We start from the raw sequence: 19168 nt of genomic DNA, 5'->3' as shown, positions 1-19168 counted from the left end.
GCATGGACATACATACAAATTGAACTCTGTGTGCGCTCTGCAATGTGTCCACTAGGGGGCGGAACCAGTTACAAAGTTATAAAACAGATCTGCAGGTTCTCATCGGGTTAGAGTCGTTGGTTGAGTTGGTGCAGGAAAGATGGCAGCCCCTGGCTTGAACAATGCTGTGCGAGTTAGACTTCACTTTGACTATCCTCCCCCGGGGACGCCGGGCTGCCGAATGTGCTGGCTGTACATCGACCTGAATAAGTGTAGAGTGGTCACCGATCTGGCGAGTATCATCAGAGACAAGTTTGATTTCAGCCGCAGAACAGTTCTAGACCTCTTCATTGAAGACTGCTTCCTACCGCCCAACGAGAGCATCTACGTCATCAGAGATAACGACAGCATCAGGTGAACACCTTACCCCGTTGCACACACGTTTCTGTACAACGTAAACAAATGAAGCAGACCGCCTTTGCATTGTGTGTTTTCTCGGGTTTGCAGTGTAACGTTCAGCAGTGTACAGATAGCACTGCAGGATTATTAAGAGCGGCTGTTTGAGACACTTTTTATTAAGTATTTAACTTCTGTTGACATGGTGCCCCTCGCTTTAAGCGAAATTCAGTCCTGTAGAATAAACATGGTTTTACCCTTAAACAAACGTTGTAAAGAGAAGTCTTTGTGATCCAATCCTGGTTTTGCTATGAGTTTAACAAGACACACCTGAGCTTGTTACCTATACACTGTGGCTAATCAAGCTTGTAGTAAAACCTGGAACGGATGAAACTGCTATGCAATTGGAGTCCTATTTCCATCCCAGCATGTTTTATAACCTCCACTTGATCATACAACATCCCTGTTTCTGTTCCTCAGGGTGAAAGCTGAAGGTTTTCTGCCTGCACTGAATGGCACTGAGTCCAGCGAGCCCTCTCCCTGCAAGGGGCAGAAGAGGCGCAGGTCTGCTGAGGACGTGCCCTCAGAGAGAGATCACACCAAGAAGAGCAAGAAGAAAAAGAGTAGCAGGGAGACCCCCGATCTGACAGCACAGCCCGAAGAGGGAGAGCACCGGGCAAAGAAGAAGAAGAAGAAGAAGAAAAAGACGAGGGAGGAATCCACAGAGGAGGAGCACAGCCGGAGAAAAAAGACGGAGCAAAAGGAAAAGACGTCCGCTGCAGATACAGGCAGCAGGGATGGGAAGAAGCCCAGCAGCAGCTCTGTTAAGAGCTCTGCCGCTCCGTCCTCCAAACCAGCTGCTGCTGCAGGTAAGAAACCCTCCGGGAACAGACCAGCCCCGGCGTCCTCGCACTCCAGCAGCACAGACAGCGACAGCAGCGAGGATCAACCGGCTTCTAAGAAAGAGCAGAGCAAGACTCCACAGAGTGCCAGAGTCCAGCCCAAACCAGGCACTGCAAGCGGGGGCGGTTCTGCTAAACGAGCGCCTGTCCCATCCAAACCAGTGATTGCCAGTGCGCCTGTCCCATCCAAACCAGTGACCGCCAGGGCTGCTTCGTCATCAGAGTCCAGCAGCGAGGCGGACAGCTCGAAGCAGAGAGAGGTGGCAAAGGGAGGGCTTGTGTCGTCTGCGTCGCTGCCAGGCAAAGAGACTCCTGTCCCTGCAGTGGAGAGAAGCAGTGCACCTGCCCAGGCTGAGACCCCCAGCTCTGACAGCAGCTCTGAGGACAAGTTTGTGATCAAGAAGCCCCAGACAGTGTCAGGACTGAACAGGGCTGTGATGGGCAATGGCAGGGGCAGGGAGACCCCCCTGGGGATGGGAAGGGGCTCCCTGCTCGGGGAGGGGAGGGGTTTGGGGCAAGGGGATGGCAGGTTCCCATGGAGAGGTTCTGTGGGACGGGGGCTGAGAGGAGGCAGGGCAAGAGGGGCCACGGGACAGTGTTTCTCTTATGATTACAATGGAAGTCAGCAGCAACAGGAGAAGCAGCACTTCACTGAGAAAGCATCGAACACGTCTGTGATATTGCAGGTGAGGGATTCTGTGTCTTAGGCAGATGTACCGTTTTTCATTAAGGGAAGGGTCATTCCCGCGCAGTGGGTGTTTCCTGTTTTGTGGTTGATGATGCAGCTCATTGTGCCTGACATCTGAGCAGCTTCCCTGTGTTGCGAGAGTGACGATCGGTCGTTTGTGTACAAAGAGCATGCCTCTCCAAATTAAACACCATTGTGACTGTGTCTGTCTTTCTCTCTTCCTTCTTTCAGTATCCTGCAGAAGAAGCCCCCAAAAAAGATTACAGCTCCTGTCCTCTGCTCGCCGCACCTCCACAGATAGGACAGAAAATCGCTTTCAAGGTACACAAATTGGACTCTCCGCTGATCATTGTGGAATTGAAGTTGTGAGTTTTAATAAGCCTAAACTCCATCTGTTTTGTTTTTCTAACTAGCTGCTAGAATTAACAGAAAACTACACGCCAGAAGTGTCTAAATACAAGGTAAGTTGTCAAGCCTGATGTGTGTCGTCTTGGTCATTGACACTTCTTCCTTAATATTTCTGGAATAAGCCCTACACTCCCTCGCGTCTCTCTTGCAGGAAGGAAAGATTATTCACTACATCCCCCACACCAATCAAGTGGAGCTGGAGATCCTGTCCTCTGACACTGGTAGGACTTGCATGAACTTGAAACCTAAACATATAGGATACAGTATCTGCACCAAACATGTCTGGCCAGGACCAAGCAAAAGATGCAGTAGGACCTCACTCTGTTCCAACATGTTGCAGTTTATTAAATTATTATTATTATTATTATTTATTTTTATTTTTTTACAGTGCAATGTGAATGCATGTTACAAAATTCAAATTCAACGATCTGTCCTTGCATTTGATAGCATTAAAGAAAGGCTTGTGTTTTTATTTTCACTTTTTCAGTTTGTAAAGAGCCAGGGAAGTTTGATCTGGTGTACCACACTCCGGACGGGACGAGAGAAATCGAGTACGCTGTCTCAAGAGGCTCCAAGAGGGTAAGCGAGAGAATGATCAGATTGAGCCTTTGAGATGTGAAGAGGTCCCTGTCATTAAACTAGACTCCTAGGCAGTACGTTATTATAATAGGGTGTGCTTAAACTATGAATTGTCATACGATGTGTTTCATGACACTGAAGTCAGGCCTATATCCAGTAACTGATACCAGATCCCCTGCAGATTCTCTACCACACGTGGGTTACTCTTTCAGGTGACGGAGAGATGGGATTCTCTGATTGAACCTCGACTGATTATTGAAGCTGCTAGTCTGCCTGCAGTTGGAGCGACTGGCTGATTTTCGTTCTCGCTGTGTGTTTCTGGAACCAACTGTGAAATGCATCAAGGTGTCTATATACATTTTATTGTTCTGTGGGTTTTGTTTAAATATTTCATTTTAATGCTGGTAAGAACAGTTTACTTTTAAAGGTATCGCCTAATGTAACAATGTTTCATAAATAAACTTTCCTTTTTTTTTTTTTGTATCCTGTCTGTGCATCCACTTCATTTCTAGACCTTGAAGTCAATGCAGTTAGTCACTGGGCTGTAGTTTGGAGGGAGTGTGTGTGGGCAGCCATGAGTCAGATGAGTTAAACTGGAGGTGTTTTCTCTTTACCACGCAGGTAAGGATTTCCAGTAATCACGGGTCGTAGCTATTGCACAGGAAAGAAGAAACAAACGGAAGCATTCAGTTTCCAACCAATGATTCTTGAATCCTTTTTAATGCTTCATTTCAATTCATTAATAATGCAGTTCTGGCATGGCGTTTTTTTCATTGCATAAAGTGGAGTCGTCTCCTCTTTTATTAATGATAATTCAGCTGGATGTTTTACGCGCTTAAACTCTTGTCTGGTTTCACAGATATAGATTTGCACTTGTGTGTTCATTTAGTGGAGGTAGTCTGAGGTCAGTGCTAATCGTGGTCTGTGAAACCAGCCGGTGATATGCAGGATCCTCTGTTCCTAGGCTGTGTGTATCTGTTCCCTTGTATCTGGGCTTCTGCCATTCATGCTAGGACAAATGGAAGAGCATCACCAGCAGCACAAGTCTGCCTGCTACTCCTCAATTTTGCAGTGTGGGTTTGAGATGCTACAACACTCACCTGGGGCTTGAAATAAGTTCCCTGCGATGTTTATCTGTGGACTCCCACACTCTACGACGAGAGTAAAGCACAGCGCAAGCATGCAGTATTCAGAAACACTTCCTGCTGACGTTCATCTGTCACCCGTCCGCGCGCTGTTCTGTATTGGGTGTGAGAGAATCTGTGTCAATAGAAGTCTTTTTTTAAGTAAAGTATCTGACAGTTTCTTACATTTGTTTAAATGTATATCAAGCCTTTACGTTGTTCGTATTATTATTATTATTATATATTTTTTGTACATTTGTCTCTTTGCTGTTATGGTGATAGCAATTATTCTGAGTTCTGGTTCTGGGTTCTATTGCACAATCATTCTGGGTGGTTCTAGGTTCTAGGGTTCTATTGCACAATCATTCTGGGTGGTTCTGGGTTCTATTGCACAATCATTCTGGGTGGTTCTGGGTTCTATTGCACAATCATTCTGGGAGGTTCTGGGTTCTATTGCACAATCATTCTCGGTGGTTCTGGGTTCTATTGCACAATCATTCTCGGTGGTTCTGGGTTCTATTGCACAATCATTCTCGGTGGTTCTGGGTTCTATTGCACAATCATTCTCGGTGGTTCTGGGTTCTGTTGCTCCAGTACTATTATTTTTCTCTAAATCTGTTTTTTTTTTCTGGCTTTGAGCTTGTCTGGAGAATCCTAAATGCTGGTACTAACAACCTTCCTCGTGCTGTTCAAATCACATGACAGTGTAACCTTGGAACTCTGCGAGCCCCACCCAGCCCTTACTCTACATATAGCGAGAAGTGGTGGTGTTGACAACCTTGAAAAATAGGAATAACTCGTGGAGCAACAAACCTACTGTTCAGAATGATAGCAAAAAACAAACAAACATGAGTAGGGGAATGTAAACAAGAAAAGCAATTGGTGATGTTTTAAGATGTGTACTGTCTAATGTATTAGTTTGGTACCCTGTGCCGCTGTATTAGTTAATCCCATGTTTAAATTCCTGTTGGCTGTGTGCTTGATTACAATGAGGACAGAACTGCTTCGTTGTGTGCTGCAGCCTGTGCGATACTGACCTATTTTAACAGTCGTCAGATGCCCATTTCTGTCCCTACTTTCAATTTTAACGATGGTCTGCTTTACAAAGGATGAATTGTACAGAAAGGAAGAGGACACGCTCTGTGGTTTCCTACAATTAACAGCCATGCGGTATTGTTGTGCAATCAAAGTCCTGGGCAGGAGGGACCCGAAATCTGGACCAAGACCAAATGGGGCAGTGTTGGTTGAACACTTTTTTGAGCCTGGAGTGGAAACACGTTTGCTCAAAGCTGAATCATGTTTCTAGGTCAGCTGTGGACCAGTGCTGCAAAATTGCTGTCCTTTTTTTTTTTTTTTCAACCTCCCTCCCCTGCGGGCATGCAGGGCCCCAGCTGGTCACAAACTCAGTCACTTTTGTATGATTTCATTGCAGACCAAACTAGTATTATTATTATTATTATTTATTTCTTAGCAGACGCCATTATCCAGGGCGACTTACAATCGCAAGCAAATACATTTCAAGTGTTACAATACTTGGTAAGAGCCTGCACGTGTTCTGTGTGTTGGGTTGATGATGGTATTCCCTCTCATACGAGGTTCTCCCACCGGTTTGAATGCATGTTGCTCTTAAAGTAAAACCTCAATCCCAAAATTGATTTGAACCGCCTTTTATGAACAGTATTCAAACGTGTGCATTTATAGACTGTAGTCGCAGAACAAGTATTTGTGTATATAGATGGGTGTCTATATTTGGGTAATAAAAAACATTAACTGCCCTACCTGCCCTCTTGTCAGGTAGCTGCTAGAACAATGGGTGCGTTCACGGAGGTCATTCTGTGCAGATTCTGTGCAGAATGTGGCCCACTTAGCCAATGATCTTCTAAGAATGATCTCCGTGAACCCACCCATTGGCTAAATTGGTCAGATTTTGCATAGAATCTGTGCAGAATGATCTCCGTGAACCCACCCTTCTGCTATAATGCATGGCTTCATGAACACCCTCATTCTGAATCAACACAGTACATTTGGACAGATAGATAGGTACTTTAGACAGAGATTAGGCAGATAGATCTTGTGTCTGTTGAATATAGTCTTCTTTCTTTTTTCTATGTTCTTTTCTTTCTGTCTGCTGTCTGTTTGTCATTCATCTTTCTTTTTCTTTCTTTCTTTCTTTCTTTCTTTCTTCCTCCCCTATCTTATTTAAGTTCGACGCATCCCTGTGTATAAATTAAACCGATGCTCCCTCTCCCTCGCTAGCTGCTTTGACTCCAGTGGTCCTCTCCTCTCTCCTCTCTCCTCTCTCCTCTCTCCTCTCTCTCCTCTCTCCTCTCTCCTGTGATGTCACTGCCTTGCTTTCTTCACAGCAGCGCAGAGAGCTGTGTGTGCTGCACGTGATCATGGCGGCTATAGCTCGGTTCCTGTCATTGGGATCCAGTTAATATTGGACACATTAAACCCGCCGGGCAGGATGGACGGGAATGGATTTCCGGACCAGGAGCAGCTGTTGCAGTTTTTAAAGAAACTCAAAGAGGTCTTCGACGTGTGTGACGAGGACGATGATGGCTACATTCGTGTGGAGCATTTCATTGATCTCGGATTGCAGTTCGGCCAAGGAGACGAGGTAAGGAGGGGAATCAGTGTTCTCGTGTGGTAAATAAATAAACTGGAACCGATCGAGCTGAGATAATAGGAATCATTGCTAATGGGCATTGTGGAGTCGGGTACATCACTCAATTGCACAGTTAGGTAAAATCTTAAAAAAAAAACAAAAAAAAACGTTAATTGTATATTCATTACATTTATTATATAATATGTGTTCAGAAACTATATTCTGATAATTCAAACAATTTATACGTTGTTATTTTATGCCCATTTTATAGCTGTGTATCCCAAGTTACACATAAATAATGACAATCACCTTGGAAACAAACAAAAACCAGCAATGATGAAAAAAAATAAAAGATATTATGCAATAAACGAACCCATTACATGGCAAAGTGTATCTTATGCAGACTTTTTTTTTTCCTGAATAACACTGAAGTTGCTGTCCAATCCGCATTTGCTATATGAAGTTGCATAAACATCAGCCTCAGTCTCCTGTGTAAATAAAATCGTACTGTAAATTATTTGTATAAGTATTGCCTGGTGCTGAAAGTGTATTACATATGCTGACGTCACATACTGTGCGGGACACGGACTCTCTCTTAACGGGAAGCTGCTTCGTTGTTGCAGTGGCTTTTCGCGCAGTCGGTTGCCTTGGTTACGCGCAAGAAGAATCTCGAGTCAGCTCCCCCCCCTCGCTCCGCACTTGGATGATTGAAGTGGGTATTCTGCCACGGTTTACCTTGGCATTATGGTAGACTTGTATTCACTTTGGAGTGCCACCGTTAATTTATCCCCTGCCAGTCTGAAGGAAACGACTGACCACATTCTTTGAAGTGTAGCTGTGTTCTCATCTAATTGTCTTCTCCAGGTCCCCTGTACGTTTTTATCAAAAAATTGTTTCATTAGTTGTTGAGGGAATTTGCCATGCAGGGGATCTGAGAAGTCATTTGGGCTGATTAGTATACTTTTCACTGAAATTCCATATGCATTGTTTCTATCTATAAATGGTACGCTTACCTCAACTGGTTGGATTACCACTCCATACAGTTCCATCAGTTTCATGGTCAAAGCCGTCCCTTGACATTGCCAATCCATATAGTGATTCTGTTTGACGATTGACTTGTAAGGTTACGATCTTCTTAAACATGCTGAAGAAACACCGGCTAGACCTTTTAGCGGCTGTGTTCAACATAAACATATCAAACACAAAGAAAGCATTTGTCATGATTGTAATAGCCTCATATAGAAAAATCGATCTCAAGTGCTTGTTCTGTCACTGAAGACTGTGGTGTAGAGTTATTAATCTTTCATGACTATAATGAAAAGCTTGGATTTGCTGTGGCAGAAAACACTGTTAAATTAGGGGCCTCCGAGTGAGAACGCAGTGTCAAATAACAATTCACCATCATTCATTCCAAACAATCGCAGAGCGTTCTGGGCAAAACAGCGTTGTTTAAACACATCTTTCTATTGTCTGCAGATCATTTGGGGGCATAATTAAAAGCAGCTGCCTATGTCAAACATGTTTTCAGTAATTCAGTGCTGAGACTGCACAGTGCTTTCTCCAGACACCATTGATTTAGCATTCACATTGCAGGCTATTACAACAAAAATATGAATTAGCAAGTTGTCAGTCTGCTTGTCTGACACCTGTTTGCAATTCTCTCTCTATCTCTCTCCCTCTCTCTCTCTCTCTCTCAGTAAAGGTTTTACTATGAGCTTCATTATCCACAGTGTGTAAAGAACCAGTCTGGCTCAAGCTGCTTGGTACTGGGAGATGTATAGTGATGTTCAAGTCTGTGTTCAAGTGCAGTTATGAATGGAACATCATTCTCAGCAATCAGTGTCCGTGTCACATAATTTTATGCTGCTTTTGAATTTTTGATCAAGGTGTTAGAAGCTTCCACGGAAATGTATTTCTTTCTTATAATTTTTGTTGTGTTTCTATGGAATGCACAGATTACATGTAGGCTGCGTAGGTTTGTACTCCACAGGTTTCATATTTGCTGCTAGGATTGTGGATGTCTTTTTTTAATCATGAGCACATTTAGCATGCTCACCTGGGCTTCACCATGCTTTCACCATGCTTTATGTTACTGTGTGTTTATTATTTTCATTTCAGAGTGCTAGGTGTTGTTGTTCCCTAAAGATGCTAACACAATGGTCTTTGCATTTGCTGTTGCAGTTAGAATCTCGGATTCAGAAGCACTGACTAGTCTAGGGCAAGGAATGCAATTGTCCCAAGAGCACATTTAATTTATAATACACAAACGCAGAAACGTTTTGTAAATCTGTAGACCCTATTGTTCCCTACAGCAATGCAAACATGACAATGTGATTAACCTTTTCAACGCCAGATGCAAAAATCAGTGTGCACTCCAGGTACCAGATTTAGAAATTATTGTAAGTGGCATTTTTACCCCTGAAATTGGTATAAAATAATAATATACCATTTTAATTAATTCATTCTGCTGTTTAAATAGCAGTGGAGGTGTTTTCAGCGTTGCAAAACAAACCCCAGCTTCTATATATAGTGCTGTTGGTGAAGAGCAGCAGTCGCCAGCTTCACTCTGTGCAGATACAATTAAGGTGTTTAATTGGCTGTCCAAGCGTTCTTCATTTCGGTGCAACACATTTCTGTGAACTCCTTTACCATGAGAAAGCAGTCTCCGAGCACCCAGACTGCCAGGCAGTTACTCAGGCAACACGCTGTGAGGGGTGTCTAGCACACAGGAGTGTCACTGTGTTGTTTTGCAGTAAGAAGCCCTTCTTCCCACAGGCTTGTTTTTTTCAGTTGAGCGTCCTGTTTTTCCTCACAGCTGTCACTGTTCCAGCAGCCACAGCTATTGCATCTGAACTCCTGTACGGTGGTTAAGCTCTGTAATATTGATAGAACAAATGATTTCCACTAGGTCTGTCACACACAAAACCAACCAAGAGACCCCAAAACCCTGACCCTAACTCTTATTCCACCCCCAAAAAACCCTAACACCAATCTAACCCCCAACCCCTAACCCCTAACCCCCAAACCCAACACCAAACCCCAACCCCTAACCCCCAAACCGAACCCATTCTATCAGCTCATATGTGACACAGAAGAAGATTAAGAAGAGACACTGACGGGTTGATAATAATAATAAATGGAGCTGTTGTTTGCCTTGTTAAGAGGCCCCTTTGTGTTAGTCTGAACTGTGCAGATAGAATTAAAGTGCTAATTGATCATATGGGATTGTTTCCAAGGTGCTTTGTGAAAACAGCCTGCTTTCTGAAGCTCCAGATTAACCCTTATAATCGTGCTGCATATCCTATTTGTGAGGCTGTCGGTTTGCGGTGGAGAAACACAGTTATTAGCATTCTTCAGTTATTGAGCAAACCTTCATTCAAATTCCCTGATCCTGACAGCCGGTATTTTTCTGCTGACCCACTTATTCCTATCAGAATTAAATTAAAGAGCACGCTTCTTCAGTTTGCAAACACTAGAGACTCAAGCCCTAGATTTGGGTAAAAAGTGGATGCTTTGTTTTATAACGTTTGAGTGAATTCACAACCTCCGGTATAAAATACTTCCAACGCTTTTTTTTTTTTTTTAAAGCTATTTCAAACTAATTCAGAGTAAAAAAAAAAAAAAAAAAAAACCCTCTTCAACAGCTGAAAGCCCAGATGCAGTGAGATGAAAGGAGATCCACTGCAGAGCCACTGAGAAGCAGGAGAGTGGTGGGAGCTATTGAACTACGAGAAACTCTCAATTCAGAGAAGTGTGTCAAGCTTCAAGCCCGAGGAGGGGGTTGCATTTTTCATTAACGAGCTCAAGGAGAAAAAATCAAGAGCTGAGAGCAAGGAGACCTTAAAAGAGCATCCTGGGTCACTCTTCATTTCATGTTCTACTTTCCTTTTGAAGAAAGGGCTTTCTGAACTTGCAAGGAACTTGCTGGGGGAATCTCTTTTCGTGGTGTCTCAGATCCTTCTGAGTTTTCTCTTCTCAGCTCAATCCCTACTTACCCACCCCACCCCAGTCCCTCAATACCAATACTGTCTGAAAGTACTTTTCTTCTGATAATGTTGCACAGGTCTGTCTGTTAAGGTATCACTGCCAAGGCAGGATCAATCAGGGTTTAAACGCAGTAATAAGTTAATTGGTTTTGTGCAAAACAGGTTGAGATCACCCTTAGCAAAAAAAGAAGCATCCCTGATTGACTTGTCTTTAAAAAATTGTCCTGCAATGAAACAGATTTTACCATACAGTCGTAAACCACCAGCACAGTGCAGACAAGGATGAGGGGACACGCAGTACCAAGCACAGTGCAGACAGGGATGAGAGGACACGCAGTACCAAGCACAGTGCAGACGGGGATGAGGGGACACGCAGTACCAAGCACAGTGCAGACAGGGATGAGAGGACACGCAGTACCAAGCACAGTGCAGACAGGGATGAGAGGACACGCAGTACCAAGCACAGTGCAGACAGGGATGAGAGGACACGCAGTACCAAGCACAGTGCAGACAGGGATGAGAGGACACGCAGTACCAAGCACAGTGCAGACAGGGATGAGAGGACATGCAGTACCAAGCACAGTGCAGACAGGGATGAGAGGACACGCAGTACCAAGCACAGTGCTGACAGGGATGAGGGGACACGCAGTACCAAGCACAGTGCAGACAGGGATGAGGGGACACGCAGTACCAAGCACAGTGCAGACAGGGATGAGGGGACATGCAGTACCAAGCACAGTGCAGACAGGGATGAGAGGACACGCAGTACCAAGCACAGTGCAGACAGGGATGAGGGGACATGCAGTACCAAGCACAGTGCAGACAGGGATGAGAGGACACGCAGTACCAAGCACAGTGCAGACAGGGATGAGGGGACACGCAGTACCAAGCACAGTGCAGACAGGGATGAGGGGACACGCAGTACCAAACACAGTGCAGACAGGGATGCAGCCCTTGCTACATGCTTAATAGCACTTGTGTAACTATGAATATTGCACTGATTAATATTAGATGAAAAGCCAAGTTCTCTTTGGTTGCATGAACCTGTGGCTCAGTGGAGTGAAAGCTGGAGGCTGTACTGTGAGGGACTGTGCAGTGTGTGATAATGAGATTTAGCACCTTCTCTGCTCCCTGTCATAACTGCACACATCTGAACATGTTTCTAAATTCAGAGGCTTTGATCTCACTGAGTGAGTGGGAGGTGTTAGCTTAGCAACGTTTCACCCTTTCCCAGTTTAAATACGCAAACAATTACGTAGTGTCACTTTTTAATGCAAATTGAAATGTAATACATTTATAAAATGTGAATTAAAAAAACACAGTGCTGTGTAAACGCTGCTCTTCATTTTAAAAGGATTGTGACGGTATTCATACAAAGAGTTAGAAAGATCACATTTAGTTCCAGTCACACTAATGTTTGTAGCATATGCTGCTGCAGGGGGTCAGCGGATTTCATGCATAGTGAGACGATAGACTTCACTTTTAAAGATCAAGAATGGTCACTAAAATGCATAGAGTAGCACAAAAATGTATCCAGATGTCAGTCCTAGATGTATAATAATCTGAAACAGCTAGCTTGTTAAGTTGCAACTGGCATTTCATTGCAGTGAAGCCTCGTAGCCAAAGATGAAAGTCATGATTAGAGTGCAGAGTTGCTAAGGCAGCGACCCACTTGCCTGAACTGCTCTGAACTACTAGAGTATAGATAGCAGGCATAGAGAGGACACAGACAGAGGAGCTCCCAATACCTCCAGATCATCAAGACCATCGTTTTAGTGTCTGAGGCTGTCTCCCAGGGGAAGGTAACTTGATCGATGATCTCTGTTAATATTAGCGGCACGTATTGTATCTGAACAATAAGGTTTCATGTAGAATGTAATGTGGGTATTTGGAGCTAATAAATGGTAAACATTTGTTAAGATTTGAAACCTGGTCTGGTCTCATCCTTATTGCATTACAAAGTAGTTAATTTCATGTTTACCTTAATTTTAAACCTTACATTTAAACCTATCATTTCTTATTTGCCTCATCCTTTGTGTGTGTATGTATGTATGTATGTGTGTGTGTGTATATATATATATAGATAGAGGGTGGAGAGGCTAATGAGAATCCCCAGATGTTCAGCATGTTCGTGCTGCTTAGTAAACGTCTGTTTTTATTTAACCAGGACACATTGCAAGTCCTTTGTATGCAGCACCATTGCAGTATAGTTTAGTCGTGTGATCCTCCCATTTAGAGGTCCTGCTGTTTGTTTTTATAGCATTGCACACATTGGAACCCACCGTGCGTTCAGAGTCCGAGGAGTGCTTCCCTGGGTTATTGTGAAGACAGACCTTACAGCGCTGTGAAAATGTTATCTTCTACAGCATGGCAGCACCGTACACGCCAGCAAGGGAGATATGAGATCAGAGTGCTGCACGGTGTGTTGTTTGTCTGGCGCTGTAATGTGTGTCTCTGATCCTTGCCCCTCTCCGTCGTATGAGCCGGTGTCACCTGACACACACAGAAAAAGCTCTTTACTGAAATGTATGTCTGGCTAAAAGTAGCGATAGCATAGATTACCAGATCAATGCAGTCTGCTTGCATCCCCTTTCCGAGATAGCGGGAGTCCTATCGCTCTGAACTAAGTGTGGTTCGTAAAGCCATCTTGCGCAATCCTAGACGTGCAACGCAAGAGCGTTTGCTTTGCATTGAGATGAAGTCCACTGAAACCACCAACCCATACATAAACGTTCGCATTCCTCTACAAAGAGAGATTGATTTAGTGTGTTGATTTATAGTGTAAATACTGCACAATCCTTGCAGAATACTATTGCTAGCTTAAAGGTCAGCACTGGTTTTCCAGTTTATCAGTTTTGCCAAGGTGCTGGAACAAATCCGTCATAAAACGTAATATTATAAATTAAAGAGTAAGTAGTGGGGTTCCGAAAAATACAGCGTTACACGACCCCACGTATTCCCACAACTGTTTAAATAACGTACCTGTCATTTTTCTTTTCATTGTTAACATCCTGACAACTTTGTACACTTATAACTTCAAACACTGTTTCAAAGCTCTTTTTAAAATGTCCGCTCTAGTGCACTGATAGTGTAAGGAATATTGCCCACATTGTCAAACAGGTAACACAGCAATAACAATACATGATGTGGTACGGAACAGAAAAGCCAGAGCACTTGTTATGTTTTTTTTTTTTTATTTTTAATCGCTATTTCTGCAGTGATTTAGAAGACAGATCTCAAACCCCAGTGCACTAGAGCAGCCATTTTCAAAAGAGCTTTGAAACAAATATTTAGCTTTAAATCTGTGTAACGGTTTGTCTAGGTTAGTGGAAGAGCTGGATCTGATGTAATGATTAGTGGTTGTTATGACTGCATTTTAATCACTTCACTGCACAGCCGTAGACTAATTGAAGATGCTTCTGAAAAATCATGCCTTTTTTATTGCATTGTTAAACAGGCTATGTTACCTGCTGGATTTAGCATCACACATGAGATCTCCAGCAGCTGCCAAATCGACACACTCCTGGAATGTGTTTGAGATTGAGATCAGCACTCAGCCTATTTAACACTATATTACTTTCTATTTCCGGCAGTCCCCTGCTGCTCTGTGTGACCTAGCCTGGAAACGGGGGGGGGGGGGGGGGGGGGAATGTAAAAAATCACTCCAAATCGTCTTCTCAATCCTAACCCCTGGCAGCTGCTGCAGTCCAAGCTCAGGTGATCTCTTGGAATCTAGTCTTTCAGAAGCTGACCTATTTCCTAAATTCGCTCTGAATGAAAAAAACTTAAAGTCTGCGGTTCCGCGGTTCATAGTAGCAGGCGGGTGACGGTCTTGCAACAGTACCACGAGTCCAGCAGCATCACGAATGCATTGCTTCTCACGAGACACCTCTTCTTTTTTTAAGGTGCTTGTGTTGCCCCCGACCAGTGCAGTGATTCGCGTCTGTTGAGAAGTTCACAAAATGAGAACATTTAAATCAATTGGTTTTTTTTTGTAGACCCTTCAAGCCTCATTTGCACTCTTTGAAATTGTAATGCAAAGACAGATACTGTATTGGAAAACCAGTTAGGAAGACTTAGGAAGATGCTCACAGTGTTGTAATTACAGATGTGAATGCTGGGGGGTTTGCAACTCCATATAGGGCAAAGTGCCACACATGGTAAACTATGGTAAACGCACACAATTACCGTGCAGAGCTACTGGGATAAGGGTTGTTTGTGACACAACATTCTGTTTTTGTAGGTGCAGAAGCTGACCAAGTATCTGGACCCCAATGAGCTGGGTCGGATAAACTTTAAGGATTTCTGCCATGGGGTGTTTGCTATCAAAGGTAAGTGATGCTTTCTGTTTATTCACACAAGCTCTATATTGCTGTGTGCAGGCAGCAGTATTGCCATGAATGTGAATGAGCTGACATCGACAGGAAGAACGGAGCTGCAACAGTACAAGAGTTAATCATATACATATACACTTCTATACACATTATATATATATATATATATATATATATATATATATATATATATATATATATATATATACACTTGGAGTGATGCTGATAGCCAGTTAAGAGGAAAACGTCCTTTTAAACAAAGGAAGGATCACAGCAGGAGAAACACAGCGTGAGGGCAATCTCTACACCAATATCCATTCAAAGAGCTTTGCCAGAGCTTGAAGCTGAAATCCTATCTTATTAATGTTGTGTCTGTTATCGCAATGGTCCCAGTGTGGGTTTGTGTTGCACCATTGGCAGCTAATGGAAAAACACTTTGAATGGACTCCGTGCAAGCTCTGATCCCAAATTCCTGTTCAGTGTCAAATCAGTCTTCAATGCATCCCATTTGTATCCTCTAATCAAGAGCATAAATCCTGCTCCTGAACCACATTGAAATTGAACATCATTGATAGGGAGATAATTCTCATTATCGCAATAGACACGTCCTGTTATGAGTCCCATTAGGAAGCAATTGCAAAACTATTGGAGAGAAGAAATCCATAACAAAAATAACAACGGAACTGGCCCTTCTTTTACAAAGCCATGTCCTGCTTGTTTTTGAGTGAGTGGAGTTAACATGCGTTAACATTACTCAGCTAGGCCTTGTGTTAAACTTCTGAGCTGTGTACTTAGCTGTGGTTAAGAAGAGTAATCTAAAAACCAGAGCTGTGAGATGTAATATAAAGCTTTGAGATTTTTACCCTCGTTAATCCTGGTTAGTCATGGAACATTTCTTTGCACAGCTAAGCGTTATGACATGCAGTGGAGCTTGAATTCACAATTGCAGTAAATCACGTTCGTTTATCATGCAAGAGCGATGTGATTCACATTAATGAATGACGTCTCTTGAATGATTTCACCTTTACTGAAGCTCATGTAGGTGGAACGCGGATTAACTCCTGGCCACGCAGGGAGACGAGGACCGACCTGGGATATGAAACCATAGTCTAAACCCAGCCAGTCCTGAGCTCTGTGCAGTTAGCCACGCAGAATAAAATGAGAAAACATGTTTCAGCTTTAAATACCAGGAGAGCGTCTGTGGAGAATGCTGTGTTCCCTGAATCTGGAGGAGTGACAGGCTGACTCATTATTACTTGGTTTTTATGACTCTTCCCTGAAGGTGTAAATGTATGCATGGGAACGGATGTAGCCAGCGTGTTCCTTTAAGATTCATTTGTATGAGAGCTCTTAACACCTGGTCTTGCAGAAACCACGTCCACACCTACGCAGGGTAAGAAAATGCTTCCACATACCCGTATAAAGGGACAAAAGCTGCCTCCCGCTCTTCAAACATGCAGACCAACATTTTGGCTAAATGCTTTCAGCTTCTACAGAGATCAGTTAAAGGAGATGTATAAATCTAATGATGTAAAGCATGCTTGAACATTGAACAGTCTCGCAGGTTTAATATGAACCACACAGAGGGCAAGAGGGCACAATATAGTATAGCAGTTAATTCTTGTAAACCAGGAATTATCTGGGCTGTTAATGACACCTTTACATCAGACAGATGCACATGGTTCAATACAGACCTGGCACGGTAGCTGTGTCCGTCAGTCCGTATACTAGTGTAGAACCACCTGTTACTGTTACAAAATAAATCGTTCATTTACTGTGCTCAAACCATTCTTCTGTCTTACAGTGGAAGTACAGTGGGCTTACTTGACGATTAAGTGCTTCCCAGATTTGACAGGCACATTGAATTAGGTGTATTTCTGATCACAATTATAGAATTCTTATATAGGACACGGAACATTGTACAGACTCTCCTTTAAGGAGAGCGGGGTGTGTAGCATCAGGGTAGAAAGCATTCAGTGCTTGTGCAGCAAAACCATTTCGCTTTCCTGTTTCTGCTCGGGGGAGATAACATAATTGGAGGTTTTAAGCCTGGATTGTATGAAAAAGAATATTGAGATGCACCATGCAAAGCAAATCCTTCTCAAATCTCATAAGTGACACAGATTTAAAGACAGTATGGTAATTAAACAGGCTGGTTAAAGCTGGAAATGCAAGGCAAAACAGTGCAGATTCAAAGCTTGATGCAACCAGTGTCAGTAATTGTCAACTTGAACAGCAGTACAGCAAACAAGCCAGGGATTTAAATACAGAGACTTTGGGTAGTGAATGCGCTTAACCTCTGTCTGGATGCACTGCTTAAAGAGTGAAGGATTGCCAAGACTTCTTGCATAAACCAGACCACAACTGAAGAAGTCTCTGAGGCAAAATCCATTATTATTTGTATTGCTGATAATGAGAACGGTTTCGTTCTGGGACGTTCTTTTTTTCTTTGTTAATGCAAAGTTATTAAATTAACAGCAAATTGGTTGCACCCAGGGGGCCTCATGGGCAAGGGACGCCACTACAGCCGAGCACAATGCCACCTCTAAAGTCCTGGCGAGTCTCTGTACTGCAGCCAGCAGCCCAGCTAGAGCCTGGCAGAGAGGGGTCTGGCTCCGGCTGCCTGCCAGGATCCCAGCCTGTGCTGTCGGAGGCAATTCTGTAACCCCATTCGAGATCCCTTTATTCTTAACCTGTCTAATGAACCAGGGTGAATACAGAAGGAAAGCGATGAACCTCTGAACCCCTGGCAGGGCAGAAAGATGGGTTAAACCCGCTCGGCAGCTGCTTCATTTCTGCTGCTGGTTATTTACCAGAGAGAGGCTCTTAATTACGGTGCCTTGTTAAACACAGTGGGGAAAAAATAGAAATTGTGTTATGTCAAGATCACAAGATAAATTATCTCAGGACATGAACATAACACTTTTTTTTTTTAAATGTTAAGTTCTCAAAGAGCCACCATAAGTTATACTTTATTAGCCACGTGCAAATTGCTGTCATCTTTTTGTGTCTCTTCAATCTAAATAGTGGCAGATATAAAAAATGTGAAAACAAGAAGAAACCTGGAATTATACTTCCTATTAAAGACTACAATGACACTAAAGAGACTCTGACACACACACACCCATGCATGCGCACGCACACACACCCATGCATGCGCACGCACACACACATTGATACACTGACACACATGTGTGCGCGCACACAGACACGCACGCACACATACACACTGATATACTGACATATACACACACACGTGCGCGCACAGACACATGCGCGCACACACAGACAAACACAAACACACTGATACACTGACACACACACACATACACACACGCGCACACACACTGTTAGAGATGTTGTTTTTTACAAAGTCCCCTTCTTTTAATGATTTCAACAATTTAGATCTGCCATGATTCAGATCAGTTGAATAAGCCCCTCTGTTTTACAAGGGCAGCCCTTCCATGCAGAAGGTATCCTATACCCTTCCCTCTTAATGGAGTCCTAACTCCTGACAATAATGTGAAGCCAGGGCACTGTTTTCATAACTGCTTTAACTGTAATAAAGATGCAGGGTTTTTGATAGACAGCGTTCAAGACCAGTACGGTCCATATACAGTAATTTGTTTAAATAATTCCGTTACAGATCAGTGCTTCTGCTGTAATCGGGAAACTGAACAGAAACCAGTGCTTTCTCTAACCCTCCCAGCAGTAGGCATTGGTCAGCCTGTAAACTGCGGCTTTGCTGTATCACATATCGCACAGCTAAAACAATGGCATTGATGGGGAGGCAGACGCAGGCTGGATTCATTGGAAACCGAAAGGAAAGAGGCACCGTACTGGTATTTCTGTGGCTCGGAGATTTAAAAGTAACCTGTTACCAGCAAAGTGTTCATATTCCAATGTATTTCTTAGGTATATGTTTATTATAGCCTACAGCTATATGAGCTATTGGAAAGTGCAGGAAAAAAGAATCCTGAATCCCAAAGCGGAACATTTACATGGAGAAAGTCTTAAACTGTCAGAACGAGATCATAGCATCACAGATAATGAGTGACATGCAACTGCTAGCCAATCAGCTTCCTCTTTCGACCAGCTCTGACCAATTAGAGATCGGTAGGAGGGTTCAGAACTGTTTCTTACTTTTAGTGAACAGTTATCTGG

General features: G+C 43.3%; 2 protein-coding genes across 2 annotated transcripts in view; both read left to right on the top strand.

The window, feature by feature from the left end:
* The first annotated feature begins 118 nt into the window (after positions 1-118).
* Positions 119-3435, top strand: LOC117423721 (coilin-like). Its single transcript, XM_034039839.3, has 7 exons — positions 119-393; positions 856-1963; positions 2197-2286; positions 2379-2426; positions 2525-2594; positions 2861-2952; positions 3165-3435. Exons 1-7 carry the CDS (start codon positions 140-142, stop codon positions 3246-3248), a joined length of 1746 nt encoding a protein of 581 aa, XP_033895730.2. The 5' UTR covers positions 119-139; the 3' UTR covers positions 3249-3435.
* A 3000-nt stretch (positions 3436-6435) lies between these two features.
* Positions 6436-19168, top strand: part of LOC117423439 (rab11 family-interacting protein 4A-like) — a 55500-nt gene continuing 42767 nt past the window's right edge. The window contains exons 1-2 of the mRNA XM_034039236.3: positions 6436-6696; positions 14914-15001. Coding sequence (XP_033895127.1) covers positions 6544-6696; positions 14914-15001 — 241 coding nt within the window. The 5' untranslated portion in view covers positions 6436-6543. The remainder of the gene's footprint in view (positions 6697-14913; positions 15002-19168) is intronic.

This window comes from Acipenser ruthenus, chromosome 17, assembly GCF_902713425.1.
Source record: "Acipenser ruthenus chromosome 17, fAciRut3.2 maternal haplotype, whole genome shotgun sequence".
Taxonomy (NCBI): Eukaryota; Metazoa; Chordata; class Actinopteri; order Acipenseriformes; family Acipenseridae; genus Acipenser; species Acipenser ruthenus.
The sequence above is the reverse complement of the archived record's forward strand: the minus strand, read 5'-3'. Positions and strand labels throughout refer to the sequence as shown.